Source organism: Lycium barbarum, chromosome 12 (assembly GCF_019175385.1).
Source record: "Lycium barbarum isolate Lr01 chromosome 12, ASM1917538v2, whole genome shotgun sequence".
NCBI lineage: Eukaryota > Viridiplantae > Streptophyta > Magnoliopsida > Solanales > Solanaceae > Lycium > Lycium barbarum.
In genome coordinates this window covers 6,570,279-6,581,658 of record NC_083348.1, presented here as the reverse complement: position 1 = coordinate 6,581,658, position 11,380 = coordinate 6,570,279, and the positions used below count along the sequence as shown (strand labels likewise).

At 39.3% G+C, this 11,380-nt stretch overlaps 1 protein-coding gene across 1 annotated transcript; it reads left to right on the top strand.

Moving 5' to 3' along the window:
* The first annotated feature begins 5,401 nt into the window (after nt 1–5,401).
* Nucleotides 5,402–9,719, top strand: LOC132624106 (uncharacterized). Its single transcript, XM_060338931.1, has 3 exons — nt 5,402–7,106; nt 7,194–8,805; nt 8,990–9,719. Exons 1-3 carry the CDS (start codon nt 5,402–5,404, stop codon nt 9,717–9,719), a joined length of 4,047 nt encoding a protein of 1,348 aa, XP_060194914.1.
* The last annotated feature ends 1,661 nt before the right edge of the window (nt 9,720–11,380 follow it).

Below are 11,380 nucleotides of genomic sequence, written 5' to 3'. Positions count from 1 at the left end.
TAATAGTGGATATATACATGGTATAATAATGTATATAATACATGTTATATAAGTAAAAAAACAAATTACATCCTACATGTAAATATACACAGAAAATATACTAGGAAAATATATGGTTTATGCTTTATAATGCAAATATGAGATATTGAAGTATTTATGTGAATAAATGGAGTTTAATAGATGAACGAAGAATCCACATTTAAGTTTTTTTTTTTCTTTATGTTCTTTGTTTTGATTGAAGTAAATTTGTGTATATGGATAATTTTATTTATAAATTAAATGGTGTAGTATTTTAGCTCATGCAATAATGTTGATGACGTTTTGCTATTTTTTTTTAAATGATTCAAAAATTGATTCTTGGAGGTATTTGGTTGTCTTAGATAGTTTTTCTTTTGATGTTAGATAAGCATGCCATTAAAATGTTCATCTTGATTTACAGTCCTTTGATTCAGTCGTATACTGATACAAATAATTTTAAATCGGTATCTTTGCTTTGAGCCGTACATTTTGATGGAAATCATGTCCTTGTGTGAATGTGTTATATATGTGTTTCATTTTTATGATGAAAGATGTACGTATTAACAATAAGTATCCAATGATAGTTAGTAGCATATTTGATATGGATTTACACTCATAGTTCTATCTTGTTTTAATATTCCCAAGTTATTCGTAAATATGTTCATTATTCAAGTTTTGCACGTGAACGATTTTATTCTGAGTTGAAGGCATACAAGTGATTTTATTTTTTAAGAAAAATGTAAGATGTAGTCGACAGCCCATTCCTGCTAAGGTATAAAATTTTATAGTTAAATAATTTAAGTGGTAATTATGTTAACGGTCCATTTTAAGACCCAATTAAATAAGTTAGAGATGATACTGTTTGTATGGATACTTACTTCATGTGTGTAGGAGGAATAGATTTGCAAGCTTAATTCCTTGGTATTTAATATTGGAGAGTGGAAGCTTTGTAGTGTTTTTCCAATACCAAATTTGAGATATTTAAATTTGGGGCAGGAAGAGGACAAAGAAGACATTGTAAGAAATATATCCATCATATATACTTGATTTTATTTTAAAGAACAAATGGACAAAGAGTTTGCTGATGCCCCAAGACAAAGCTATTTTATAAATAATAAATTAAAGATGTTCATGCCGGCTACACTTTGGCTCTAGATGATTTTACAAGTTGAATCAATTAATCACAATTTTCAACTATTTAATGGATTTTATTTTACTTAATTAGTGGAGAAATACTTTTAGCTATAAATTTTCTGTGTATCGAGATTGAGGTAGCAACTACGCGTTTTAGTCAAAACTAGTAACAGGTAAACAATATTAAGCAAATCATAGTCATAGCTAATAAATACATTTTATCCAAGAATTTATTTTAGCCAGATATAGGTCGATAAAGCGACCGTGCTAGAACCACGGGACTTGGGGAATGCCTAATACCTTCTCCCCGGTCAACAAAATTCCTTACCCGATCTTTTGTTTCGCAGACCAATAAATAAAGAGTCAACTTTCCTTTTGATTAGGGGTTCAATAAGGTGACTTGGAACACCAAAACTCAATTCCAAGTGGCGACTCTGTAATAAATAAATAATCCCTTCTCAAAATGTCACTTTAATTGGAAAAACCCTTTTATCTAAAAACAAATCAAATTTACTTTTATTAAGAAAAAAAGGGGGTGTGACAGATGGCGACTCTGCTGGGGATAACCAGAATTCGAGCTTTATATATTTACCTGTATTTGGCTTTCTTTATTTCTTGGATATATATTGTGTGCTTGTTGGCCTAATGTGCTATTTGCTGCTTATTTACCGCTTTGATATTATGTGACTGCATATATAAATTGTCTTCTCTCGCGCACCCCCTCTGGGTCTTCAATAATACATTTTTGCCACAAAAACGGGAATTGCGACTACGCACCCCACTTCTGCTGAGATAAAGCCAGTGGGCCCTTGGTCCCTGGTGAAGGATTTATTGTCACACATGTTTAGGATGGGGAGGACCCACAACAAAGCCGGAAAGCGCTGCTACCGGTACGTTGTCTCTCGCCCGACTCGAGTTGTCCGCTCATTTTACGGCCAGTCTAGATACCTTTCTCCATTAGGTTTAAGCTTAGTAGAACTGGAATACAGACACGGTACCCCTAGTAGGCCGCGCTCTGTTTGCATCACTTGCATTTGACCTATTGGGGCTCGGCACAGGGGCCGAGTCCGTCTAAGACAGGCACCTGTTTCTCTTGACCAACATTTGCATCATATGTGCTATTTGCAATATTATTCGGAATGGTTGTCCATTGTTGATCGGCTTTTAGGGTAATTAGTAAAACAAAGAAAGAGATCTATTATATACCCATTTTTTTAATAAACAACCAGAAAGAATCTAGTCTTTTGTCTTTTCACAAAAATTCTCAAAAAAAAAAGTCTTTTTTTTTTAGTAAATTTAAAAAAAAAAAAAAAAAACCCTTTATTGTAGGAAACCTCCCGCAGGTTTGGCCCATTTTTAAAAAAAAAAAAATCATTATAGTACTTTAGTTTTCGCGTCTGGCCGTTTTTGCCAAGATAACCCTAAAATCTTGCTACAAAAGCATATAAAGGTTGTTTTTGTGAAAAATAGCCACTTTTTACATTTTTTTAACTTATTATTTTATTTTATTTTTATTTTGTGTTTAGGTCTTAATTCGAAGTCCTTTTTATTTTTCTAAATAGGCAAAAATGATACCGATGAGATGTGATAAGAGGCCAAGAGATGAAGCAGTTGAAGAAGTCAATGAACCCCCAGAGTTTATGATTGCAGACAAAACCCCACTGCTATTCTTGGCTTGGTGGAACAACATGGGTCATTATCTACAGACCCCGATATTTAAACATTTGGCATTCCTCACAGATATTATGAGAATCAGCCCTGACAGGGACCTAATTGAGGCTTTAATTCCGCTCTGGGACTCTGCAAACAACGTCTTCCGCTTTAGAGATTTTGAGTTGACTCCTACACTGGAAGAACTAGGTGGTTTCACGGGGTTAGGAAAGAACCTTCGTAACAAAACGCCTCTAGCTCCAAGAAATGTTAGTGGAAATAAATTTTTGGAGCAAATGAACCTTAACCACCCTCGTATGGCCTGTTTGGACAATGGATGGGTTACTTTGGAGTTCTTATATGCGAGATATGGAAACAAAGAAGGATTTCTACAATATGGAAAGCAACTAAAAAATGGGAATCACTACTTTACATAGGAAAAGCATAGGCAAGAAGCATTCATGGTAGCATTCCTGGGAACCATGGTTTTTCCTAGGCGAGACAGAAAAATCGACATTCGTTTGTCTGGGATAGTCACAGCTATGATGAAGAGAGAAGATTCCACCATCTTACCAATGATCCTAGCTGATATATATCGTGCTTTGACTGAATGCAAAGAGGGTGAAAAATATTTTGAAGGTTGTAACACTTTATTACAAGTGTGGTTTCTAGAGCACTTATACCGCCATCATTACCAGTCAAAATTCAAATCTGATTGGAAGAGCAATATCTTAGATCATCTAGATAGGGTGGAGGAATTAAGGAAAAAATTGCCAGAATGCGTCAAGGCTTGGGCAGAGTATCTTCGTGAGTTGACAGCTTCTCAGATTACTTGGAATTATCATTGGTTTCCTTCGGCCGAGGTGATCTACATGTCTTCTTATCGGCCCTTTTTTGTTCTAATGGGCCTCAGAGGGTTTCAGCCGTATGCTCCACTTCGAGTTTTACGCCAGCTAGGTCGGAGGAAAATCGTACCTATTGTTGAGAACATGCAGAATTTTGTATGGGAGGTAAAATCTGAAGATCGGCGTCGAGAATCAGAAGCTAAAAGAATTTAGGGCGGCCATTGGGTCCTAGGTTTGAGTACTATGATAGAGGATCGTGATCAAGGAGAGGTATATCTCTTGTACTTTCACTGGTTTCATGATCAAGCTCCCCTCAAGGTTAGGCCTGAAGGGTCTGTAAAAGAAGCAAGAGACAAGGAGGCAGAGGTTGAGGTTGAGGTCAGAATCAAGCAAGCTCGGTTTGAAGTTGAAGAGAACTATCAGTCCACTCTACATGCTATCGATAAAGAACTAAAAACTGCCAGAGAGGATTTGGCCCAAATGGAGGTAGAGATGGGTGCTAGAGTTAGGGCAGCCCAAAAAATGGCTGAGAGGAAACATCGCTCTACAATTCAGACCTTATACGAGGATTTGGGCATTGTTAGAGAAGCCGTTGATGTGTTACAGAGGGAACTCGATAAGAAGGGAGACTTCTTTGATGCGGAGAAAGCGCGTTTTGAAGACGAGAAAGCTCAATTCTTGACCCTGCAAACTCGACAACAAGCTGAATTCGATAAAGAGAGTTCGGTTTGATGTAAAAAGGAACCAATTAATGAATGACCGAGCAAGGATTCGAAACCAGCTTGAATTGGCATTGCACCGTGAAGCAGGTATAAGAGAGATAGACAATACTCTCCAGCAGCAAGTCCAAGACCTGGAGCGGAATTATCGAGATGTTAGAGAACATGTCCACAATTTAGCTGTTCATGTTGCTCAAAGTTGTCTGGACTGTCAGGGGATGGGTTATGAGCCATTTGCTAGAGAGATTCCTACCTTCGCACACCACTTCACAGCAGAACTGAAGCAGATATATTGCATGTTAGGGGGTCAGCCTGGGCCAGAAGCACCGTGAGCAGATATGCATTAGTTCACATACAAGATTGAGGATTTCGCAAGATTGAAGTTTAGTTATAATTATTAGGAGTTCTAGTTCAGTAGTTGTATTTTTAGTTTGTTTTGGATATTCTAGTCCCGATTTAGTCTTTTCAGTCTATGGTGCCTTTCGTTTTGGTTATTTTCCTTTACGTCTTTGTATTGAAAAATACTAATTTGAAAGTCAATAAAAATATTTTTAGTTGATTCAAAAAATCCAAATTTGTTCTTTTTCATGAACTACGTAATGATCTGATTCCTATTTAACATGATACGTAGGCATCCCTTAATGGGTTCGATCAAAATAATTCAAAATCACCGAAAGAAAAAAAAATGAGAAGTGAATTCACCTAAAATCCGGGATGAAACATGAAAGCCTTACGATGCTCATATTAGATGGGAAATAATTTAGGTGCATGGCATACAACGTGTGATTAATATCTGCAAAATGCTAAACCCTAACTTGTTTGTTCTTGTCTCAAAGATAAGGTGGTTGGTTTGTGGTTGAACTGGCTCCTCACGAATATAACACAAGGTCCAAAAGAAAGGGGATAATGGCCCATAAGGATGGAAACGAGTCAGACGGTGATGAATCTCGAGGTCAGATGGTTCAACATGAATCAGCATCAGCAGAGGAAGTAAGGATGTTGAGACAACAAATGGCTGACATGTACTAGGCTTGGATGAATGGGCAAGCTCCACCATCTTCAATCCCTGGATTCCCGGATGTGACTATGTCAATTCCCATTGAAACCCCGACCAGTGATCCACTTTTTCCTCCTGCATTTGGTCCACATGTTAACATATCCAACACTTCTGGAACTTCCACTGTGCGCCCTCCAAATGCACCCCTCAGAAATAACCCATTTTTCATCCCCACTGTACAAACTACTACAATCCCTCAACCAACATTGGTACAGAAGTCCAATAATGAGCCTCCATCTAAAGGTCACCACGATCAATATTATTCTCCGGAATTGACTTTTAAAGTCCCAGACTCGTATAACCCCTTTCAGCAGTATAGTTCCCCCGTCGAGATCGAGAAAACTGCTAAGAATGAGGGACAAGAAGAAATGGCTAGAAAAATGAAGCGTCTAGAGCAGAGTGTGAGGAATATGCAAGGATTAGGAGGTCCAAAAAGCGTCTCATTCAGAGATTTGTGCATGTTCCCCAATGTTCATCTGCCCCTTGGTTTTAAGACTCCGAAGTTTAAGAAGTACAATGGTCACGGTGACCCCGTAGCACACTTGAAGAAGTATTGTAATCAATTAAGAGGGGCAAGGAGTAAGGAAGAATTACTCATGGCATATTTTGGAGAAAGTCTAGTGGGAATTGCCTCAGAATGGTTCATCGACCAAGACATTTCTAATTGGCCTACATGGGATGACATGGCAGGAGATTTTGTTCGACAATTTCAGTATAACATTGATATCGTGCCTGATCGCACTTCTCTCGCCAGTATGAAAAAAAATCCTACCGAGAGTTTTAGAGAATATGCTATCAAGTGGAGAGAACAAGCTGCCAGGGTCAAACCGCCGATGAAGGAGTCAGAAATGATTGATGTTTTCCTCCAGGCACAACAACCTGATTACTTCCACTACTTGCTTTCCACAGTGGGGAAGACATTCGCAGAAGCAATTAAAGTTGGGGAAATGGTTGAAAATGGCATCAAGTTCGGCAAAATTGTGAGTCAGGTAGCACTCAAGGCTACCACCCAAGCAATTCAAAATAGGTCTGGTGGTTTTGGAAATCGAAAAAAGAAAGAGGAAGGATCCATGATGGCATCAGGGTCCAGTGCTGCTCAAAGGGGGACAAACCACCAAATCTTACGAGGACAATCCAACTCGCCTCAACATTTTTATCCGCATCAGGATCCCCACTACTCAATTGCTCCACCCCAATATACGGTTTTCAACACCCAGGCATATGCCCGACCTTCTCAACGCCAACAATGGAGGGCGCCTGCTCCACAAGGCTTTCGTCCCCAACAACAAAATTTTCAAGCACCTTATAATACACGTCCTAAGACTGATTATGTAAGAGAACAAAGACAGAGGGAAAATTTCACCCCAATTGGAGAATCATACACAAGCCTGTTGCGGAAATTGATACAATTGGGTTTGATTGAACCTATCATGTCGTATAATGTCAACCCAAATGCAAGAGGTTTTGACCCCACTGTCAGGTGCGAGTATCATTCTAACGCTCAGGGTCATAGCACAGAAAATTGTTTTACTTTGAAAAGAGCCATTGAGAAGCTAATTGATGACAAAGCAATTGTGATACATGACGAAGAGGCTCCGAATGTCACCAACAACCCACTTCCTGCTCACAACAATGCTCATGTTGTTGGAATGATCTGTAACGATAAGGAATACAAGCAAACAGGCAAAACAATAATGGAAATCGACACCTTAAAAGAAAGGTTGGGTATGGTGAAAAAGTCTGCATAAGAAGCACCGTTGTTTGTAAAAGGTGCAAGTTCTAATGCGAATCTCAAAGGCTCGGGGAAGTTGATATTGTATGTTCCTGGAGCCACAAAGAAAAAAGAGACATTAGTAACTGGACCAAAATTATATGTTCCTAGTGGTTTTCCCAGGTTTGGTCAAAACCAGAATGGTTTAGGAAAGATGACAGAACCAATTGTGATAAAGCACACGACACAACTTCCGGTGACAAACATGAAAACTGTCCCATGGAACTACAACAAAACCATTGTGACTTACAAGGGCAAGGAGATTGTTGAAGAAATAGACGAAACCGGTGGCTTAACGCGTTCTGGAAGGTGTTATGCTCCAGAAGAATTAAGGAGAGCCAAACAAGATAGGGATAGCCAATTTCCGGTGAAAAAACCTATCACTGAAGAAAAGGCTGAAGAGTTCATGAAGAAGATGAAAGTTCAGGATTACTCTATTGTTGATCAGTTGAGAAAAACTCCGGCTCAGATTTCATTGCTATCTTTGCTCATACATTCTAAAGAGCATTGTCAAGCATTGATTAGAATTCTGAATGAGGCACATGTTTCAGACAAAACAACTGTAAGTCACTTGGAAAAGATGGCCAATAGAATATTTGAGGTGAATAGAATCACTTGCACCGACGATGAGCTGCCTGTGGAAGGAGCTGGACATAATAAGGCTTTGCATTTAACTGTCAAATGTGAAGAACATTATGTGAAAAGAGTCATGATTGATGGAGGCTCGGGTGTGGACATCTGCCCCCTCTCTACTTTGCAAAGTTTGAAAATCAGCACAGATAGAATTCGTACTAACAATGTGTGTGTTCGAGCTTTCGATGGCGCAAAAAGAGACACCGTTGGTGAGATTGATCTTACTTTAAAAATTGGACCTGTTGATTTTGGGATCACATTCCAAGTTATAGACATGGACACTTCCTACAACTTGCTTTTAGGAAGGCCATGGATCCATGCAGCCAGAGCGGTGCCATCTACGTTACACCAAGTGGTCAAGTTTGAATATGAGAAACAAGAAATTATTGTTCACGGTGAAGATGATCTTTCAATATATAGAGACCCTTCTGTCCCATGTGTCGAGGCCAAGGAAGGTTGCGAATCCCTCATATTTCAGACCTTTGAAATAGTGGCAGCTGATCAGTTTATGGAAGGGAAGCCTATCCTAGAGCCCCGTCTATCCTCTACTTCAGTCATGGTGGCTACACAAATGCTGCAAAATGGTTATGAGCTAGGAAAGGGCCTGGGGGTGTCATTGCAAGGAATTGTTGACCCGATCTCTCCATTTGGTAATCAAGATACTTTTGGTTTGGGTTTTAGGCCAACTAATGCTAACAGGAAATGGGCAAAAGAGCAGAAAAATAAGGTTTGGAAATTGCCAAAGCCCATTCCCCACATTGTCAAGTCTTTTACTAGGTCACGTCTTGAAGAGGATAAGGACATGTCTGTCCAAGATGACGTGGACGAAATATGTCAAGGTCTCAAAGAAATGTTCTATGGAGTAAACATGGTTCATATTGGTGAAGGCCCTAGTCATGCAGATGTGCAACGTATTGGCCCAGAAGTCAAGCTCGCCAACTGGGAAGCTACTCCTCTCCCCACAAAGAAGGAGTCTTGGTAGTTTATTTTGCTGTTTTTTCTATATTTGGATTATTCTCTGGGTGTTAATCCAAATATTTTAGTTGCTATACTCTAATGTTAACCCTTCTATCCTTTCCAATTCAATAAAATGAAGTTTCAGTTTCTTAGTCAATTCTATCTTCTCTTTTTCCCTAATTTTGTTATTTAATTTTCATTTCAGTTTCATTAACTCCGGCTTTAATAACATGACATGCATGCGGAATTCACGTCCAGATCTTAAAGAGCTGTCTAATCTCGAAACAATGAATCAAGAGGTTGATAAATATGATGAAGAAGAGGCTTTTGAAGAAATAAAAAGGGAACTGGATCAATTTGAGAATAAGCCTAAGCCTAATCTAAATGAAACCGAGGCAATTAATTTGGGAACTTCTGAAGAAACTAGAGAAACAAAGATAAGCATTCATGCCGAACAAAAGACCAGAGATGACATAATCCAGGTTTTATTTGAATATAAAGATGTGTTCGCTTGGTCTTATGATGACATGCCAGGTTTGAGCGTTGATCTGGTAGTGCACAAACTTCCTACATACCCTAATTTCCCACCAGTCCAACAAAAGCAAAGAAAATTTAAGAAAGAGGTGAGTGATAAGATTAAAGAGGAAATCATGAAGCAATTGAGTGCAAATGTGATCAGGGTCGTCCGATTTACTACATGGCTAGCAAATGTTGTGCCCGTACCAAAGAAGGATGGGAAAACCAGAGTTTGTGTTGACTATAGAGATTTGAACAAAGCCAGTCCAAAGGACAACTTTCCTTTGCCTAACATCCACATTCTTGTTGACAATTGTGCCAAACACGAGATTCAATCTTTTGTGGATTGTTATGCTGGGCATCACCAAATTTTGATAGATGAAGAGGATGCAGAAAAGACCGTCTTCACCACCCCATAGGGTACTTACTGTTACAGGGTTATGCCATTTGGTTTGAAGAACGCAGGGGCAACTTACATGAGAGCTATGACTACTATCTTGCACGACATGATGCATAAAGAAATCGAAGTGTACGTCGATGATGTGATCATTAAGTCCAAAACTCAAGCTGACCATGTGTGTGATCTGAGAAAGTTCTTTGAAAGATTGCGCAAGTACAACCTCAAGCTCAATCCAGCCAAGTGTTCATTTGGAGTTCCATCTGGGAAACTTCTAGGGTTTATAGTTAGTCGGCGAGGAATTGAATTAGACCCCTCCAAGATAAAGGCCATTCGGGAATTACCGCCCCCAAAGAACAGAACTGAAGTCATGAATCTTCTTGGTAGGTTGAACTACATCAGTAGGTTCATCGCTCAGCTCACCACTACATGTGAGCCCATATTCAAGCTGTTGAAGAAGGATGTCGCTGTCAAGTGGACAGACGAGTGTCAAGAGGCTTTTGATAAGATTAATGAATATTTATCTAACCCTCCAGTGCTTGTCTCGCCAGAACCGGGTAGGCCTTTGTTTTTGTATCTATCAGTGATGGATAATTCCTTTGGTTGCGTTCTAGGACAACATGATGCCACAGGCAAGAAGGAACAAGCGATCTATTATTTGAGCAAGAAGTTCACAAGCTATGAGGTAAAATACACATTTTTAGAAAGAACGTGTTGATCTTTGACTTGGGTCACCCAGAAACTGAAGCACTATCTTTCATCCTATACGACTCACCTCAAATCTCGAATGGATCCTTTGAAGTATATCTTTCAGAAACCTATGCCGAGTGGAAGGTTAGCAAAGTGGCAGATTTTACTTACGGAGTTCGACATTGTCTATGTTACTCGCACCGCTATAAAAGCACAAGCATTGGCCGATCATTTGGCAGAAAACCCAGTTCACGATGAGTATGAGCCTTTGAATACTTACTTTCCTGACGAAGAGATTAATTCAGTTGAGGAGGAAGTTCGCGATGAAAGTCACGTCTGGAAATTATACTTTGATGGAGCAGTCAACATTAAAGGTGTCGGGATTGGGGCAATTCTCATTTCACCAATGGGGCATCATTATCCCGCCACGGCACGACTTCGTTTCTTCTGTACCAATAATACAACGGAAAATGAAGCTTGCATAATGGGTTTAAACATGGCAATACGTCTGGATGCACACGAGTTAATAGTTTTGGGAGATTCTGACTTACTCATTCGGCAGGCTCAAGGTGAATGGGAAACTCGAGATATCAAGCTCATTCCGTACAAACAATGTTTGGAGGACCTTAGCAAAAGGTTTAAGTCAATCGAGTTCAGATATATTCCCAGATTTCACAATGAGTTGGCTGATGCTTTAGCCACTTTAGCCTCAATGCTTCCATACCCAGGCAACGCTTACATTAATCCGTTGGAGATTCAGATTAGGGATCAACATGGTTATTGCAATACAATTGAAGTAGAGCCAGATGGTGAGCCATGGTATCACGATATCAAAAGATTCTTAAAAACACAACAATATCCAATACATGCCGATGGAGATCAAAAAAGAACTATCAGGCGACTTTCCAATGGTTTCTTTCTGAGTGGGGAGATCTTATACAAAAGGACCCCGGATTTGAATATGTTGAGATATGTGAATGCCCAAGAAGCTGA

What these genes read in the sequence shown, in the direction of transcription:
- LOC132624106 (XM_060338931.1), top strand. Translation starts at nt 5,402, where the DNA reads ATGAATGGGCAAGCTCCACCATCTTCAATCCCTGGATTCCCGGATGTG. An exon ending in TAAGGAATACAAGCAAACAG is followed by an intron (nt 7,107 to 7,193) that starts GCAAAACAATAA and finishes TGTTTGTAAAAG; the next exon opens with GTGCAAGTTCTAATGCGAAT. An exon ending in CCCACAAAGAAGGAGTCTTG is followed by an intron (nt 8,806 to 8,989) that starts GTAGTTTATTTT and finishes TTTTCATTTCAG; the next exon opens with TTTCATTAACTCCGGCTTTA.